We start from the raw sequence: 20438 nt of genomic DNA on the forward strand, positions 1-20438 counted from the left end.
GTGATAATTGTTTTTAAATGTCCCTAACAAAAGAAACGTAATAAAAAATTGCACCTTTCAGAGAACCTTAGACTTCCCTGTTGTTATATACTGATCAGGATTTTTTTTTTCTTTCGTAGCTGGTTTTGTAGATTGTAGAATTAGATGCTTAGAAGCTGAAGACAAAAAAAACAACCTTTTGTATTAATTTGCCAAGTGTAAAGTTTCCAAGATGAATACAGAAAATCTCATACAAATAGGTTTTACTTAGGTCCTGTGAAAGCTCCTTCAAAGTGTAAATATGAAATAATTAAAATATTTGCTTTTTATATCAGTAACAGACATGTAAATTATATTAGTTTTCATAGCAGTTTTTAATATATGAAAATAAAAAAGTGAATGTTTGGCATATATGCATAGTTTGCCACCTGTCAACGATGGTGGCGATGGACCTTTTTATTCGAACTGAACGGGGGGATGTTTTGCACAACACAAGGTGCTATTCTGATGCCATCCATGTGCAGCGAGCGTGGGGGCACGTTTGGATTATTTCAGCACTTTCACCTGGACCCTGCTTGGGTGCAGTTAACAAAGTGTTTTCCCAGATTCAGATCCGTGATAAGATATCGAGAGACGCACCAATGAGCCATAGAAGGATAAGCCACCCGATCATCTCTGCTATATCCTCGATGTGCGAGGCACTGTGTCTTGGAGGCTGTTGTTCCTGTGCACGGGTTAGACTGGATTCGAGCGAGGCCAGGGTGGTGCCAGCTGTCAGTTGTGTGTCGCCTTACACCTGAAGGTAATTCATCTTTAGCTGTAACGCTGGCTGAAAACTCCTACACAGAAATGGCAACAACATCAGCTGGCTATGAAGCTGCGATTTTTCTTTGTTGAATGCAAGGTGTTGTGTGTAGCGATTTTACACAAGCCGGGCTCTCCATTGCTTCCCATCTGAGGCTTTTTGCAGTGTTTTCCAGAGTACCCTTGCCCCAATATTGACTTCAGTGCATTCTCCCACATTATTAAAGCGACCAAACTAGGGTGACAATGCAAATCAAGTGATATATTTGACATTAGCAGAAATGTACACAATAAGCATTACAAAAGTGCAGTAATACAGTTGATACACAATACAATTGAAGCATGACAAAAGTGCAGTAGTATAATCAATACAAAATACAATAATTATACATCCTAGTTCAATGAGGAAACAAGTGCAGACAAAATTAAGTTTAGGTGACATTACAGTGCATTGGGACAAATCAAAGATGAATTCCCAACTCTTTCAGATCTCACTGTTCGGACGCATTTTTTTATTTTTTTTCATTAAACAATTCGTCTGTCTACCGAATACAGATATTTCTGATGATGAGGACAACTTGTACTTTATATGAATTCTAAGAAATAGTATTGTGTTGGCATTGAATGAATTTATTTGGAAGAACATATATATATATATATATTTGGGTTTTTTACCCCCCAAAAAAAATCAGTCTGATTCAAACCAAGGGTCCAATCCTAAACCAAATTGTAGAAAACAAATATTCAGTTTTAGCTTGCATGTCATATGATTCTAGAATCTTTTCCGGTAGTCACTAGTCCGGATTTCCGCTTGGGGAGCCTGAGTACTTGAACACTACAGTGGAATAAGCACTGAACAAATCGAATACAAGATATATAGCCAAATCAAATCAGTCCTGCTTCTAACATCATTTAAATGGATAAAATTGATTGTGGTTATACCACTGCCAGAGCTTCTATTCAAGTACTGTTAGCAATGAGGTGAGACCACTGTCTGTATTTTAACATAACTAGACTCTATTCCATAAGTGGGAGAAAACATTGCAGTAGCATCCCTAGTGCCAGAGCTAGACTGCAGTCTAATGTGCTAAATGCACCGAATGTTAATAAATGCACAGAACAGGCATTCAGGAGGGGGAAATGAAACCGCAGGAATACTGGGGAAAAAGGAAATACTGTTGTGTGCGTCTGTCCCGCGTGTGTATTTCAGTTGGGTGGAGGTGCACTGGTTTTGGTTTGCTTTTTATATTCTTATTTTTGATGGTCAGATGTGTTATGAGATGAAAATTTCATGTTTTAAAAAAAAAGAAGAAAAAAATAGTGCCAAAAAAGTATTGAACTGTTTTCTCTATCTTTAAATATTTTATTTGTTGAAATGATTTTTTGAGCTGTTTGATTCAGCACTATGGTGCCATCTCCTGGAAATCTTGAGTAATACTGACATCTGCTTAGAATATTTACTGTATGTATATAATCATTTTTGGTGGAAATACAGGTTTTTACATTTGTTTTAGTTTTTTTGTTGTTTTGGGGGGTTATTTTATTATTATAATTTTTTGTTTGTTTTTCTTTTTTTGGTTTCGTAAAGGAGTATATATATAAATATATAAATTACATTCTTTTAAGGGGTATCCATTAACATTTTTATTAATATTTTGAGAATTTTGTTTGAGCAACTCTGATGGTTTAACATATTGTTTAACTGCATCTGAAATGCTAAAGTGGATTTATTCCTGCCAACGTCTTCACCCCCGAGATCCCATAACATGTAGTGATGAAGTGAAATGCAGTTCAAATTAGTGTTGCTTTTCTGGGTTTAGGGATTATGAAGAAACTATTTACTCTCTGTTTGTACGTCAACGTTATTATATACAGATGCAAAACAAAATAATAATTTTTCTAAAAAAAAAAAAAAAAACTTTAATAAACACATCATTCACATAAAAATGTGTAGGGTCTACGTCGTCTATCTTCTTTTTAAAACAACAACAACAACAACAACAAAAGCACAACAGAACGTTTTGGGTCCCAGAGAAGTGCAGAGAAATCCTGCTCAGAGATTTGAAAGGCATTAGGTTATAGATAGCGGGTGATTTCCACGATGGAAGGCCTTTTCTTTCTTGCACTGTGAGTAAAGATGCTGGACTTGTCAAACTAATTTCTGTCCTTTGCCTTTCAGACAAGAACCATGTATCTATCTTGCCTTCATTGCACTTTGTTCTCATCGCAGATCTGAGGCATTCCTGATTATTATAGGCACCCAATTAGATAGATAGGTTCTTTCTTTTTGACCAATCATAATTGGAACCAGAGATCCGTCATCATTCATTGCGATCTAAAAAAATAAAATAAATATCTTTGTCTCTGGCATTACCAGTCACGCTTTGCTGTTATAGTTTAGTTTTTTGTTTGTTTTTGCCATTCTTATACCTTAATGTTCCGTACAATTACTTTAAATCTGACTGGCTTCGATTACAAACAATGCAAATGAATGATGTCCTTCCTGTAATTCATTAAAGGTTTAGTTGTCTTTAGAATCACTTTTGGAGAATGGGATTCCCCTTTTTCTCTTGGGTGTTCGAAGATGTGAAGAACAACTTTATTATTCTTTCAAGTAAATATGGGTGTCTGTATCAGATAGTTTTCAGGAAGCTACCATTGCGAATGACAGAAACGAAGCAGACTTAAAAAAAAAAAAAAAAAAGTGGACACTGCATTTCAATATTTTTCCTAATGCACCGTGTTCTATTGGCATTGCTTTACTTTACTTATTAAGCTGTTTGGAACAGTAAGCCATTTTATCACAGACATTTTATAACAATCATTTAGTGGCGTTCCTTTTATAGGCATAACTCTACTAGACTAATCTAAATCCTTCACCATACTTTTAATTTGCATAGCAGCTGAACAAATGTGTCACTAACTGATGGTATTCCTACATGGTCATATTACATCAAAGCAAGAAAAAAGCATCAGTCAGTATAATGACTTAAAAACAGTCAAAATCTGAAGTAATACTTGTTTTGTATTCCAATTATAGGTAAATTAATAATTTTATACTTTATATATCCCACCCTCTCTTTCTGTCGCTGGTGTTGGGGTCCAAGAAAAAAACGTGATGTAGCAAGACGCACTCAAGAAAAGTCACAAATACTGTACAGCCAACTTTAGTTTAATTGCAGGCTCCAGAGATTGTAAACAGGGCAGCAATACATCTAGAAACAGAATAAATGAAGTGATACAGTGCATAGTGTAGCTGTCATACTGTACTGTGCATTTTAAAATAATCCAGTATTACAGTAGACAAACTGTAAAAGTAATTACATCAAAAATTTGGTAAAAAAAAAAAATGAGGTTAATTATATTCAGAGGCATGCACATCTTAACTATAAAAAAGCGGAGACAACCTCGATATATCTGATTCAGCGATATAATAAGGGGGTGGTGCATATTTATATTTTATATATATATATTAAATGTTATATGAAAAGAGTGTACGCAAAATTCCACAATTGTGCATCTATCCTACAAAATCAGAAACATTGTGGATTTTGATAGGCTGTGAAGTTCAATAGGTAGATGATCTTTATAGTTTCTACAGAACATGGAAATAGCAGAAAGCAGATAATTTTGTGATGTGCGCCGTGCCATTCCAGCTACTGAGCCCCCTGGTCCTCAGAGCAGAACTGTGGAGTTCCTCTGGATTGAAGGGGGTGGTGTTGTGTAGTAGAGTCACTCACTCTGGTCCTGGACAGCCTTAATTGGACCAGGTCTTTACTCATTGGATATTTAAAACTACCTTAACAAAAAGTATGGAGGCTCTCGAGGAACAAGGCAGGAGACATAAAGTAAAAACTCAGATAGTATGCGTTTGTGATTCTGCAAAACACTACCTTTAAAAGTGAGGATTAGTAATTTGTTCCAATGGGTATTTCTGACAGGTCGATAAACAACTTTACCACTGACATTACATATAAAAAGAAAAAGACAATTAATTATGTTTATTTCTGACCTTTAAAAGGCACCTCAGCATATTACAAATATATTTTAACACTACATTTATTTCTTTCATAGCAAAATGAGATTTACCTAGCAATCCAGAATGCCCACTGAATGTACAACAAAGAGTAGGAGACTCATCAGTGTGAAATGAGAGACACACAATATTACGCTCAAGTGATGGAAACTGGACCATCTTTTGTGAATCACGATCAGTGCTTTTTCAGAAAGCTATAGTACTGTACACATATACTAGGGATCAGATAGACATGTTTAAAGATTTTTCTCAATGCAATTTTCTAGTATGTATTTTGACATTGCTGCTTTATCTTGATGTGAAGCATATTTTCTATGAATGTGTCTGCTGTAACTTCTGTTTATCATTTATTTCACGGTATAACATCATCTTACAAATTATGCTTATCCACACAAAGGCTCACAAACCGCCATGCTAGAACATAGATGGCTCCTATCAAACTTAAGCCAAAAAAAGTCATCTGATGAGCTACGAAGTCCTGGGGCAATAAAGTAAAAATAAAAATGTGTGTATACCATAACATTCCTGGCATTGAAATTGAGCTGTAGATAACTGAATTGACTTTGAATAAGCTAGACGAAAATGAGAAGATTCAATTAAATGGAATAAGTATTCAAATGCATCATATCCTTTGGGATTGCAGTCTAATGCCAGTAGTGAGACTTAAAATGTTAAATATAATGAAATTCAATCTAGTAAGAAAAGGAAATATGAACTGAAATATTTCACATTTGTAATAGCACGGCCTTGGTGGTAAGGGTGTACTACTTTTCACCTCCAGTGTAATTTCACCTCTACGTTTATATATCTTTACCAGATTTAAAGGGGAAGTTAGTCAAACATGTATGATTAGCATTGTCCTCAAATTTGTGTGATGCTAAAACAGTAGTCTTTACTTAATTTATACATATATTTATATATATATATATTTGAGTTACAGTGCATTTATTTGAAAAAGGGTTCAGTACTTCATCAAGAGACATGCTATTGCATTCGGTGTCAAGTTAGTGCTTTTGCAAAATGAAGATTTTACACAAAAGGATTCCTCCAATCTCTTTATCTTAATATTTAAAGAGCAAATGATTAGATTATTGTCAGACTTGAGGGGGTGGGATTGAATTCCAAAGCATTGTGCTTAAGTTTTCATTATTTATGATATTTACGTCAATATGTTCGATTTGAGTCACTGCTCTCCCTACTGACAGGTGGCCTGTGTAGAATGTTTTACTACAGATCAAGTTTGATGAACATTTCCTTACTTTCTGTCAGCGATCGGCTTCACCTGTTCAAATGTAGAGTTGTGCAGAATGGGCACATGCACAGAAATACCCACTCAGTGCTTCTCTTTTTAATAAAATATGCTTCTCACCTTTTTGTAAGAGATATTATTTAGAAAATTAACATGAATTTGGGGTGTAAGGCTAGCCCTCTAACCTTGTTGTTGTGATACTTACACCACAGAGATCTATGTTTGTTATATTATGTAATAAATTTATAATTAAAATTTATAATCTTTGCTGGGTCGAGTTTTATTGTCTGTGGAAATGTTCTTGGTCTATCTGCATTACAAACTGGAAACCACTTTGTTTTTTTTTCCTTCCTAGGCTGTTCATTCATATATATAATAACCCTGTTACCTGTTAAAATATCCCCAGATTAGTTTTCGGTATTGACTAGCATTACACACTGTGCTACTACTTTTCCCAACGTACATTTTGTCTGTATTTAACAGTCATTTTCATACCTGCATGTAATTTCATTTTGCTTTCAAATAGGTTAGAAAGCTGGCCGCACTGAAGGTATTGTGTTTTCATACTGCCACACAGCAGGAAGAAGACCGGCGCCACTGGGCCATGATATCTTCAAGGTAAACTTATTTCAAATGCAAGTGAAACTCAATGACTGAAATCTAAAGGACATTTAGACAGATGATGTGTATGATACGTTTATCAGTATGAACAACTAACCAATATTGTGACAAATTCAAGTTATATATATATATATATATACACTCACCTAAAGGATTATTAGGAACACCACACTAATACTGTGTTTGACCCCCTTTCGCCTTCAGAACTGCCTTAATTCTACGTGGCATTGATTCAACAAGGTGCTGAAAGCATTCTTTAGAAATGTTGGCCCATATTGATAGGATAGCATCTTGCAGTTGATGGAGATTTGTGGGATGCACATCCAGGGCACGAAGCTCCCGTTCCACCACATCCCAAAGATGCTCTATTGGGTTGAGATCTGGTGACTGTGGGGGCCAGTTTAGTACAGTGAACTCATTGTCATGTTCAAGAAACCAATTTGAAATGATTCGACCTTTGTGACATGGTGCATCATCCTGCTGGAAGTAGCCATCAGAGGATGGGTACATGGTGGTCATAAAGGGATGGACATGGTCAGAAACAATGCTCAGGTAGGCCGTGGCATTTAAACGATGCCCAATTGGCACTAAGGGGCCTAAAGTGTGCCAAGAAAACATCCCCCACACCATTACACCACCACCAGCAGCCTGCACAGTGGTAACAAGGCATGATGGATCCATGTTCTCATTCTGTTTACGCCAAATTCTGACTCTACCATCTGAATGTCTCAACAGAAATCGAGACTCATCAGACCAGGCAACATTTTTCCAGTCTTCAACTGTCCAGTTTTGGTGAGCTTGTGCAAATTGTAGCCTCTTTTTCCTATTTGTAGTGGAGATGAGTGGTACCCGGTGGGGTCTTCTGCTGTTGTAGCCCATCCGCCTCAAGGTTGTACGTGTTGTGGCTTCACAAATGCTTTGCTGCATACCTCGGTTGTAACGAGTGGTTATTTCAGTCAAAGTTGCTCTTCTATCAGCTTGAATCAGTCGGCCCATTCTCCTCTGACCTCAAGCATCAACAAGGCATTTTCGCCCACAGGACTGCCGCATACTGGATGTTTTTCCCTTTTCACACCATTCTTTGTAAACCCTAGAAATGGTTGTGCGTGAAAATCCCAGTAACTGAGCAGATTGTGAAATACTCAGACCGGCCCGTCTGGCACCAACAACCATGCCACGCTCAAAATTGCTTAAATCACCTTTCTTTCCCATTCAGACATTCAGTTTGGAGTTCAGGAGATTGTCTTGACCAGGACCACACCCCTAAATGCATTGAAGCAACTGCCATGTGATTGGTTGGTTAGATAATTGCATTAATGAGAAATTGAACAGGTGTTCCTAATAATCCTTTAGGTGAGTGTATATATATATATATATATATATGTGTGTGTGTGTGTGTGTGTGTGTGTGTGTGTTTTGTTTTATTTGATGGTTTGTCACAGGCCATATAGAATAACCTTTTGTTTTAGGAAAATGCATTTAAAGCAAATTTTGTAAAAGCATTTCCTTATTCATTAAATGCAATGGCTATTACAAAATTCTATTAAAAACAAGACCAGGGACTTATACAGCACAATCTCCCCCACATTTAAAATGTAGACATAATGTAAGAGTGCAAACCGCAGAGCTCTAGCACTTTAAAGAGGACTAATGCAGCTCTCGATGAGTGAAGTCTTATGAGAATCCAGTAAGAGACAGGAGACACCGTTGCCCAGCAAGCCTAGATCAGTCTTAACCAGGGGCCTCCTTGTGTAGCCTGTTCTGATTCAGCCATTCTGCAGCCCCAGGTATTTATTTTTTTAAACTAAGGTTTTTGTCTACTTATTAAAAAGACTAAGGCCTGGCATAATGAAATCCTCGATGCATTCACCAGCCTGTATCCAACACAGATACTTGCTTGTGGCTTCTTGCCTCTACCTAAAGGAATGTGCCATGAATTTGAGGAATTGATTTATGCCAGTCATCAGCAGAAGTCATTGGATGTGTGATTCTACTCTTGCTTTAACAAACTATTCCATTACAATGCACAGAAGACTTTGCATTAAAGATTTAAGATTCACAAACAATACAGATACAAGCAAATAACATATCAGCACAAAACTGTAACTGTAACAGAGATTGAAACTCACTTCTAACTATATGTTGCCATGTTCATACTATAAACATTAAATATTTACAAACTATATAACAATAATACGAAATAATTATCTTTCACAGTACAGAGGATGTCTGGATCTGAGGGTTTTAAATTATCCAAAGGGAGTGATAGCATTATTTCTGACTTAATTTAACACACAAAATGTATAATCTGCATTAAAACAAAGCACATATTCTTGACAGTCTCTATATAATGGTGATGTAAATATGTAATTTTTTTTATGTAGAAAGCTATAGAAAACATACAGGTTGAGCTATTCTTCACAGTTCAATTATGATGTTCTGAAATACAATCAAGATCGGTTTTTATAAATGCTAAAGAAGTCAGACGATACGTAGGCTCTATAAATCACCTGTGCTCAACACATATTTCAGAAGGGAATTAAAAATGTTCAGTGTTACTCTGCTGTGTTTAAAGTTCATAAAATGTGCTTATCACTTGGTTTTGTAATAACACCTTTTGTAATTTTCACTGTGGTTAAAATTGTGAAAATACAGTTGATGAAACACCTTTTGCAAAGAGAAAATGTAACGCAAACATCAGCAGAGAAATCAAAACCAAAAATAATTCACACATCAAAATGCACAATTCTGGGTTTTAGAATGGGTGCACTTGTACTTGATCAATCAAGATTCCTAATCACTCACACTGCCCTCTCAGGAATCTAGGAATAAATAGGCTACTACACACAAGGTACATGTAAACAAGAGCTACTAAATTATTAAAACCATCTCAGTTCAGTCAAGTACAGGTCAAATCTTTCTATTAATTTGACCCACATTATAGATCATTTGAAGTCATTACACGTGATGCCTTCTCTCTCTCAAGGGGGAGACTATTACACTAATCCAGCTATGCCTGGGCATCTTGTGCTGCAAAGTGTAGATCAGATTAAAGACGACTGCAGTCCGGACTGTTTATGGTATCTGTTTCCGGTGCCTCGACTCTCTTCGGTGAAACTGTGGCATTCTGTGTGGCGCCGTCACGCCGACTTGGATTTCTCCTCCTTTGAATTGTCATCATCTTTATCCGAAGAGTCCTCTTTTCTTTCCAGTTCAAAATTCTGCAGTGGAACAGGAGTGTATCGTTTCGAAAACCACAGACATCTGAGAGATGTGCATGTAATAGGACTGGACTGCGATCACTGAGGCAATACAAAAAACTAATTCTATACATTGTTTTTTTTTTTTTAAGAATAATTCATTCTAAATTAACTTTGAATGACTATGTATAGATGTCCCAAATGATGCCAAAAAACACTCATAAATAAAAACAAATCAATATACCCTTATTTTAGTATGTTTTACACAATGTGCTGCACTTCATATTTGGAACAGCCACACAATAAATAAATAAATAAATAAATAAATAAATACTGACCTCAAGTTCTCGCATGACTTCATCCATAAAATCACTTGAGTTTTGTTTGTAAGACAGCGCCAGTTTAATTGCATCTTTGAACAACTGGTAGAGAAATTAGATTTCAATGAGCAGATTTGTTTATCCTGGCATTCTGTAAGGGATACTCAGTGGCAACTATACATCTCTTAAAAGACATGCTGCTCTTAAATTAATTCAGCTCATCACTTCATTATTTCAGATCCACTTGCATCCTCTAATGACATGCCTCTCAAAGCAGTGAACTAAAACATTAATACAACGAAGACTGAGCATCGTGGAATTCAGTTGCTTAGATCTATATGCGGTTTAGAAAGGACAGCAATTATTCAACTGGAATCACACCCAGCTCTATTGTTTTTATTATTAACAATCAATAAAACTGAAATGGAGAAGATGAAAGACAACAGAATTGAGTCCTCACCTTCACCACGTTAGTCCCATCAGCAGCAGACACATAATACAGTGGAAGTCCTTGCTTCTTAGCAAAACTGAAGTTTCTCTGGGTCACCTTCATATCGGCTAAAATGCAGAATAATATTGAGGAAAACAAATGCGGTAAGTCAGGAGAGCTATCAGATGGGCTTTGACATGTTTGTGTGACTATTGTATCTGTTGTTCGTGTAACTTATGGGGGGGGAGGACTAGAGGTACAATGAAAATCAAAACCAATGCCTGCATTTCCTCAAGGAGACCAAGCTGTGTAATGAATCTGAACCCCGTCTGGTTAACTAGACAGAGTAATCACTGCTGCCACCACCTTTGTTAAACTGGGATGTTGTGTATTTTGCAGTAAGTGGGTCCAAGAAGTAAGTGGGCACCTGGGAGTACATTCTTATTTTATGAAATAAAGAGCACAGTGGTTAAAATAAGGTATTTTACTGATATCTGTTGATAGAAGGATATGAGAACACAAAAACATTTTAAGAAATTATAAATGAATGTATTTAATAATACAGGACAAAGCACGAACTACAGCTACTACATTAATTTCCATCGAAGCTCTAGTTCGCTTGGGTCAAGTGAACAACCAATATAGTACGCAAACAAATTAATATAGTACACACACTGATGAATCATAGCCTCACAAAAAATGACATTTAAGAAAGGGGCACTAGATTATTACTACTCGCATTACAGTACAGGTAATCTGACTTTGAACAAAATAAGCATTGACGCTATACATTTAATTTTACCACAATCAATACATTAATTTCTGGTTTTAATAACTAATCTGCTTCAGTCAGTTTAGTTGGAAATAAGTGTGCTACCTTGTTCAGAATTGGAAACTAATTACAAGACAAAACTTACCATCTATTTTGTTCGCAACTACTATACAGGGGATCTCTGGACGATACTCTCTCAATTCTTTATACCAATTGGCAAGATTTTTGTAGGTAATCTTTCTCTGAACATCAAATACCTACAGCAAAAGAAAGATTACAAGAAGCAAAGTAGTTATAAAAACACAACACTTGCTTAGATAATACAATGAGGCATTTTAATTCTCATATCTTTATTCAAGAACTTTGACTTGAGTTTGCAATAGTGTAGCTTTTAAACCGCTTTTGTTTTTAATGTGATCATCCCCACAATCTGAAGACTGCAGTCAGTGTTTCTCAGCTCTATGGCTGATGGTTTGTCTATTGGCTTACCATGACACAGGCATGGGCTTTATGGTAATAGGAGGGATGCATGCTCTGAAACCGCTCCTGTCCTGCTGTATCCCAAAAGTCTGGAGAGAGAAAAAAAAAAGAGGATGTAGCCTACTTATCTTCTGGAGACTGATAAACATGTTCGTAAATACATATTTGTCTAAACATTCAAATGTTTAATGGTCACTCTTTCCTTGGCCTTTTAAATGAAAGACATTTCTGACTGGAATATAGTGCCAAAGATATGATTACAATAGCATTCAGGTATTTGCTGGAATGCCCCATTGATATCTAGTAATATTAAGTAAAGTATGAAAGCTAACCAAAAGCAAAACATGACTTTCTCTCTCCGTCACACAAACCCTCGGCATGATAGCTGCTACTTGAGGAGATAGATTTTATGGCAGTGACCCTAAACACACAACTAAGCCTAGATGCAATTTAAACTGACACAAAACAGGAGATTAAATAAATGGACTGGCACCCTGGGTCACCTGGCCTTAACCCATTAAAAGGTTATGGTATGGTTTTAAATGTTGCAGTATAACGCCATCAAAACAGTGGTTCTCAATCCTGGTCCCGTTCTACTCTGCTGGTTTGTGTTCCAACTGAGCTTTCAATTACTTAATTAATTTCCTAAATCAGTGCCTTTTAATTATTTTGAACAGTAGGGGTTTTAAGTTAAGCATATAAGCATATAATTGTATAAGGAAATTATCTTATTCAGGAACCAACTTTTTATCAGTTACAAAACTTAAACATTAATATGTAATCAAATTACTTAAATTAAGGGTTCAATTAAGTATTTGAGAGCTCAGTTGGAACAAAAGCCAGCAGTATAGGTGTTCCTCCTGAACCAGGGTTGAGAACCACTGCATCAAAACAACCACTTTATTTTGCAAATGTGAATACATTTTGATGCAAACCCAGTAACATTTCAGTAACACACCAGGTCAGCCCGACAATTTTGATGACCAGTTTTCAAACAAACATGTAGAAATATATCTGCCACTTTTACATACCCACTAATATCGTTTTCCCATCAATCGTCGTGGTGTATTTATAAAGTGTCAGTGCATATGTCGACAGTTGCTGAGGCCGGCTGGAGCACACATTAAGGATTAATTCACAACAAAGTTTGATTCAGAATTACACATCTGGACAACATTTTTATGATCAACTTATCAAGTGCAATCTAGAATAAAGAGAAAAGCATAAAACAATCTTCCAAAAGGATACTAGCCGTCCATCAGGAATCTTTCCATTAACCTGCAAAGACAAAGGAACAAATAAAATAAAAGGATTTGCAAGAAGACAGTTGCAGTTCATGTGATCTAACTGGAAACTTCAAATACATTTGATGTTGCAGTGATTTCAGTTGGCCAAGCTTAGGCAATATAGGTGGATGTCTTCCTTGTATGCTCTCTGTTGAGAAAGTATGCCATAATGCAAAAATACAAATAAATAAACGACTTGATACGTTTCACTGTAGTAAAACTCACTTTGATTTCCCCACGGCGCTGTCTCCCAAACAAATGATCTTCACCTGCTCGTCTGCGTCGTATTTCTCCTGATCCAGGTCAGAGGGACTCCCCAGGTCCCTGGCCATGTCTCCAACTGGCTTTACAGCTTAGTGTGGTGTGAAACTTACTGCTAAAAATATCTCATTCATTCATTCTGAGCGCCTTTTATCGATTCATATAAAATGATCTACAGAACAGTAAGTAAGTGGTCGATATTTTTGGTTATTTCAATTATAACGCTGCCTACCTATACCTAGCGAGCAACTGTACAACTGATAAGAAGGTGCAATCCGTTTAAATTAAAATATTGGTGTACATTTATTTATGAGCTAGCAGAGACAGTCCTTGTTGTTAAATTATAGAGTGATGTGAATATGATATTTATCGTTTGCTGTTATTTTCATCATCCAGCTTCTGTCCGCATCACTCTTCAGGTCAGTTTCTATGCAACAGACGCCAGTGTAAGGACCTCTTTCACGGAAGTTGGTGTTCGCAAGATTGCCTGAAGGACCCAAAAGGCAAACGGAGAGCTGTAGGATACAGTAGTTCCCGGCGTACTGTAGGATACAGTAGTTCCCGGCGTACTGTAGGATACAATAGTTCCCGGCCATACAAAACTTCCCACCCCCCCCCGGGGTATGTATGGCCGGGAACTATTGTATCCTACACCGGTCCAGCTAGAGTCATGACCATAGATATAGACTCAGTAGATGGGCATGTGCTCTGTGCGGGGTAGTATGCAAGCCGGCGGCCATATTGTCCAGGGACAGAAGGGACAGGGACGGTCAGTGAAATTATCTGATTGTGTTTATATTATACTAAATTAAAATATGCATTCTCTTGCTTGCCATCCTCATAACCTGTTATGATTGTGCACTGTTAGAGATGAATCACTTTAGATTGGAATTCGTATTTGAATTACCTATATTAATATTGCACTCACTGCCTTACTGTATTCTTATAGTTGAATTACTGTAATTATTGTTTAACTTAGATTTTAACTCTTTGACTTAATTTTCTTCACCAAAGGTCAGCTTACACACAGAACAGTAAAATCATTGAAGTCAAATTAATTGTAACCCAGAATTCTTCTGTTTTATTTTAGTATACCTTCATATGCAAGGTGGAAGTACAGGACTTGAGGTGAGTATCTGTTTTGAGTACTTTAAATATCTTATATTTAGATTTGATCTGCAAATCTGTTCACACAATATCCTACAGAGGAATTACAGACATGAGCTCTGTGCATAATTAAAGACCCCTGCGACCCCTGTTTTGATTGTGATTTGTGTTTGTACTTTCTCCTCAGTAAAGGTATTCGGCCTCCTGGATGCCCTTGACACCTCCGCTCAGCCAGTAAAGGAGCGTGTCCAGGAGAGCGTAGTGGCTCTGACCCCCATCGTACCTCCAGATGAAGTTTCTCGTTTCTGCCTCAGCCACATTCAGAGGGACCCCAAGGTGAGGCTTGAGACACGCACTCTGTTTGTCAGCAGGATTAATGCCAAGAACGACTGGCTGCAGAAAGAGTGCAAATGAACTAGCTGTTTAAACAGTATTTAACTATTTGTGTCTTTTCTTCTGAATGGTTTCTTCTACCAGATTGAAGCTTATAAAGTGTGTGCATTGTGTGATTTACTTTACATTTTAATTTATAGTGTTTTTCTTCATTCTTTATTAAGGTCATTTTAAGAACCACTAGTGGGTTTTCAATGCTATACATCACATTGTGTTTCACTGTCATTTTTCTTCTCATTGTCACACCTTGATGAGTTTTTAAACTTTTGAGTCATGCTAATTGGGGTCCCTGAAAGCAGCAGTGGAGGAAAATAGAAATCATTTTGTGTTTCTGTGCTTTGTCTGCTGTGACCCTGTAGGTTTCTGGCAAGTAACTATTGATCTGTCTGCATTCTTTCCAATGAATGATGAGAACCTGTTCTTTTTTAACTTCTCAGTTACTCCGTTTTAGTTTATCAGCAACTTACATTCTCTACTTGTTTCTTATTAAAATGTAATTGTATTCAAACCTATCTTTGTTATCGGCAAATGACCTTCTAAATGTAGCTGGCAATTCAGATGATGATAATTATTATTCATGAGTAATAATTGTAATAATATTGATGAGATGGTTGGGCTTATTTTACAATGCCAATGAAATTACTATCATAGTTATTAAGATGACCAATCAGACACTTTGTAAAATGTCAAACCCCTTGACGGTATGTCCCAAAATGGGAGTAAAAGCTTTGTACTTCCTTGAACTCTTTGGAAAAAACAGCATTATACTTGTTTAATACTTTCTGTTGCTGTGTTCAGCTGTTTTTTCCCGTGCACATAATAAATTCTGATTAGAACTGCCAACTCCAAATCTTTCTTCCAGCACACAGCCCATAGTGCAATATGTAATATCGGTTGTTTTCCTATATTTCTTAGAGCATGCATCAGGTTGTGGTGCTTGGCTTGGATTCGGACTGCACTTTGAATGAAGCCGCCATCAACAGCTTGCTGGGCGTCCTACACCAGGAGATAGGTCCTGCTCTGCGGAGCTGTCGAGGTCGCACCGCCACTGGGCCACTGTTCAAGCCGACTGTGCAGCGGAGCGATGCTTCCCCCCTCTGTACGCAGTGACCACTTCTTCCTCCTTCAGATCTGTGCCCGTTAGGAGAGCCAGCTGGCCGTAGAGGAGCTACAGCGAGGTCATTAATATGAATATTAAACCGGCTATATGCTTCATTCTGCAATTCCATAGCACCATTCATACGTCAGTCACACACATTTTATCATTTAGGGAAATAAAAACGTATTTTGATTGGCCTTCACACAGTAGAAAGGCAGGGTCCATTTGACCATTTAGGTTTGCTTTAGTATGCCCACAATGAAAAAAAAGTTTCACCGTGCAGCTGCATGAAAAAATATATCTAGCGTTAATAATGGCTATGTAAAATGAATAGTTTAGCAGTGCTGACAATTGCAGTGAAAAACTGTGGCGTGCCGGTGAGTTTGAAGAGTTATGGCAGAAATAAAAGGACATGGACACCCGCTCCAAGCACACAGCACAGAGAAGTGAGTATTGATCTGACGGCGCATGCGTACCTGCGGCCGAGCTGCAGTGCACCGATAAGTTGTGGTAGTGCAGTGGACAGTATTGTTTATTTGTAATTGTAATATTGATTATTGTATATCTTGTGTTATCATCGTCTGAAAATAGTTGTGCCCCCTCAGTCATTTCTGATGCCCCCTTTTGAGTTAATCCTGCTGCCGGGCCTGGACATAGATTAATTACACTATCCCTAATTAGGTTCATGTCTCCGACCTTAACAGTTTCATAACATGAGTAAGAATCGCATCCTTCTAAAGCGCTCGTCCTGCATCAGACATGAATATAAAGTCTGTTGGCGGTTCACACTGGACACGGGTGGAAATGGTACAACTGACTGTATTTCAATAGGAGCTCCACACTGTTTTAAAAAATTAGCATCACTAAGATTTAAATGGTCAACTTTCAATTTTTCTTTTGCTGCGACTGGAAAGAATCTGACCAATCAGAAGTGACATCAACCCATGTGGAAACACACACAGTATATGCATGCGCCCCATAACAAACAATGTGGACAATGAGAAGTTAATTTATGAGGAACAGCAATATCCATTACTGTATCATTGTAAAATAAAACACAAAGAAATCCATTAAAAAGACAATGTGTGGGTGAACATCACAGCAGCTTTACTTTAATGACAGCTGTCTATAAAAGATACAGTATTAATAAATAATATGCATAATTAAATGTGATTTTTATTTTACATATTAACTTTATTATTCACTTTATGATATAAATAGTACAACTGTATATGAGAAAAGGTCCTGAAATCTTGTCCATGGTGATGTTTACACTTTATATCAAACAAAAGTTTTCAAAAACAAAAGATGGCATGCATAAGGACTTGATGGCATGCATAAGAATTGCTCTGTCTACCATCACTCCAGACTTTGAGACACTTGTCAGGAGCAAAAAGCATCCCCAGCTTTCCCATCAGTTCAAGCAGTGCATTACAACTTGTTTAGCATGTGAACAGCAGCATAATTAAGCTCAGCAGACTCTTGTTAAAAAAGCATATGCCTACGCATGTCCATCCTGTAATTTAAGATAGGCCTATTCTCTAGTCTAGATTAGAAAAAGCAGTGTTTTGGAGGACCATGATTTAGTCTCATGTGTTTCAATGGCTTTTTGTTTCATTGTTTTTTTAGCCCTTGTGCATTTTCATTTGTTTCATGTTTTTATCAGTGCATGAAGTGCACTGTGATTAACTATTCATTTTGTGAAGAAGCCCTTGTTGCTGTTTTTTGTTTGTTTCATGTTTTGAACAGTGCATATATACATTGTGGATTACTGTCTTCCACAACAGGGGTGTGAATTAAAGGGGGTAGAAAGTTAATTATAGAGTTGTTCATGTTCGACCCCCTTGGCTCCTCTATTGGCGGATCCATCTGTATCAAATTCTCTGAATGTCGCTATTGATGGACAATAGGCATTTAGGCTTGAAAATGAGTGAGAAAAAGAGTGAGTTTAAAAGTTTGAAGACAAATATGCCGATCCAAAAGTCAAGCAACATCGTTTTGCATGTCAGTAGATTTTATTTTATTGTTACACAAACACAAAACAAATGTATTAAATTGTGTTGTTGACTCGTTCTCCCCAGCAGACGGACCCGCGGACGTAACGACGAGTACTGGTTGTTTACTATGTTTACTTTATTTAATTGTATTTTTACTGCACCTATATTCGTAAGCACTGCTACTGTTTGTTAGTTACAGACTTACTTAGTGCAGTTGGAACTATATATAGTATACACTCACCTAAAGGATTATTAGGACACCTGTTCAATTTCTCATTAATGCAATTATCTAACCAACCAATCACATGGCAGTTGCTTCAATGCATTTAGGGGTGTGGTCCTGGTCAAGACAATCTCCTGAACTCCAAACTGAATGTCTGAATGGGAAAGAAAGGTGATTTAAGCAATTTTGAGCGTGGCATGGTTGTTGGTGCCAGACGGGCCGGTCTGAGTATTTCACAATCTGCTCAGTTACTGGGATTTTCACGCACAACCATTTCTAGGGTTTACAAAGAATGGTGTGAAAAGGGAAAAACATCCAGTATGCGGCAGTCCTGTGGGCAAAAATGCCTTGTTGATGCTAGAGGTCAGAGGAGAATGGGCCGACTGATTCAAGCTGATAGAAGAGCAACTTTGACTGAAATAACCACTCGTTACAACCGAGGTATGCAGCAAAGCATTTGTGAAGCCACAACACGTACAACCTTGAGGCGGATGGGCTACAACAGCAGAAGACCCCACCGGGTACCACTCATCTCCACTACAAATAGGAAAAAGAGGCTACAATTTGCACAAGCTCACCAAAATTGGACAGTTGAAGACTGGAAAAATGTTGCCTGGTCTGATGAGTCTCGATTTCTGTTGAGACATTCAGATGGTAGAGTCAGAATTTGGCGTAAACAGAATGAGAACATGGATCCATCATGCCTTGTTACCACTGTGCAGGCTGGTGGTGGTGGTGTAATGGTGTGGGGGATGTTTTCTTGGCACACTTTAGGCCCCTTAGTGCCAATTGGGCATCGTTTAAATGCCACGGCCTACCTGAGCATTGTTTCTGACCATGTCCATCCCTTTATGACCACCATGTACCCATCCTCTGATGGCTACTTCCAGCAGGATGATGCACCATGTCACAAAGGTCGAATCATTTCAAATTGGTTTTTTGAACATGACAATGAGTTCACTGTACTAAACTGGCCCCCACAGTCACCAGATCTCAACCCAATAGAGCATCTTTGGGATGTGGTGGAACGGGAGCTTCGTGCCCTGGATGTGCATCCCACAAATCTCCATCAACTGCAAGATGCTATCCTATCAATATGGGCCAACATTTCTAAAGAATGCTTTCAGCACCTTGTTGAATCAGTGCCACGTAGAATGAAGGCAGTTCTGAAGGCGAAAGGGGGTCAAACACAGTATTAGTATGGTGTTCCTAATAATCCTTTAGGTGAGTGTATATATCTGTAACCATAAACTGCTGCATTGCATATACTATTGTGGAGAGATTGTACAGTGCTGTTGTGCGCTTAGCTACACCTTTTCTGCAATCAGAACAGGCAGTTACGTAGAGTTTAGTATTCCAGAAGTTCCAAGCACTTAGTCCGGCAACACTATACTAGGGCATGACATGTGGGATCTGGACAGAGCAGTGTAATCCAAGGCAATTCAGCTGTGCTCTCTGCTAATTAGTTATAGGTCGGCTATTTAACAGCCCCCCCATCCTCCGTGCCAGCAGTCACTGCCAGCAGTCACTGCCAGCAGCCTCAGTGCCCCCCTTACAAAGGGCAGGGACTCTATCTGTGGGACTCCAGCGAGGAGAAGACTGCGAGGAGACGCCGCACAGCAACACCAGGCAGCCATGACTATCTCTCCGATTCCTGTTCTGCTCTCTTGTTCCTCTCGGCATGCACCTGCACGCCATTGCCTTCCTAATCCCTCTAACCTCATCTCCCTGCCACTCCCCTCCTCCTCCCTCCCCTCTATTCCCCTCTCGTTACCCTTTGTTAATACTAATTCAAATGAAAGAGATGTCCAGATCTGTGCCTTATTTTTCTTGGATTTTCTTTTTCATTTTGAAGTGACAGTGTGTGTGGAACTCAGCTACTACCTGGAAAGCTATGATCCATAACTTCAGATACATTGTGCAAACAATCACCAGGACAGAGTGGAAAGGGTTTATGATAATATTTATTGATTATATTTATGTATTCATTATATTCTAATGATCATTGTTGGCCGATGACGGGAATCCCATGTTTCACAAGTCCTCCGTAGGATGGATGACGCCTCACTGGCTCTAGGAGAGGAAGCAAAGAAATAATGTCAGTATGTGAATCTGTTCCCCTGCAGCACTGATCTGAGTTACAGGGCATTCTGGGAGTCCCATTGCACTGCAGCAAGTGCT

At 38.0% G+C, this 20438-nt stretch overlaps 1 protein-coding gene and 1 long non-coding RNA gene across 4 annotated transcripts; one reads left to right on the forward strand and one right to left on the reverse strand.

Moving 5' to 3' along the window:
* Positions 1-8721: 8721 nt before the first annotated feature.
* On the reverse strand, positions 8722-13948 carry rabl2 (RAB, member of RAS oncogene family-like 2). Of its 3 annotated transcripts, none has more exons than XM_066724066.1 (8): positions 13447-13948; positions 13140-13169; positions 12923-12992; positions 11901-11980; positions 11557-11668; positions 10670-10767; positions 10228-10311; positions 8722-9910 (listed from the first exon to the last, which is right to left on the reverse strand). In XM_066724066.1, exons 1-8 carry the CDS (start codon positions 13507-13509, stop codon positions 9830-9832), a joined length of 618 nt encoding a protein of 205 aa, XP_066580163.1. In that variant the 5' UTR covers positions 13510-13948; the 3' UTR covers positions 8722-9829. The 3 variants fall into 3 exon arrangements, with proteins under 3 accessions (XP_066580163.1, XP_066580164.1, XP_066580162.1); XM_066724067.1 differs by having other exon boundaries at positions 12923-13002; XM_066724065.1 differs by having other exon boundaries at positions 12923-13002; positions 13403-13948.
* A 34-nt stretch (positions 13949-13982) lies between these two features.
* LOC136771642 (uncharacterized) lies at positions 13983-17211 on the forward strand. Its single transcript, XR_010822352.1, has 4 exons — positions 13983-14207; positions 14529-14566; positions 14733-14881; positions 15854-17211. It is a non-coding gene; the product is annotated as an uncharacterized LOC136771642 (long non-coding RNA).
* The last annotated feature ends 3227 nt before the right edge of the window (positions 17212-20438 follow it).

This window comes from Amia ocellicauda, chromosome 15 (assembly GCF_036373705.1).
Source record: "Amia ocellicauda isolate fAmiCal2 chromosome 15, fAmiCal2.hap1, whole genome shotgun sequence".
Classification (NCBI taxonomy): Eukaryota; Metazoa; Chordata; class Actinopteri; order Amiiformes; family Amiidae; genus Amia; species Amia ocellicauda.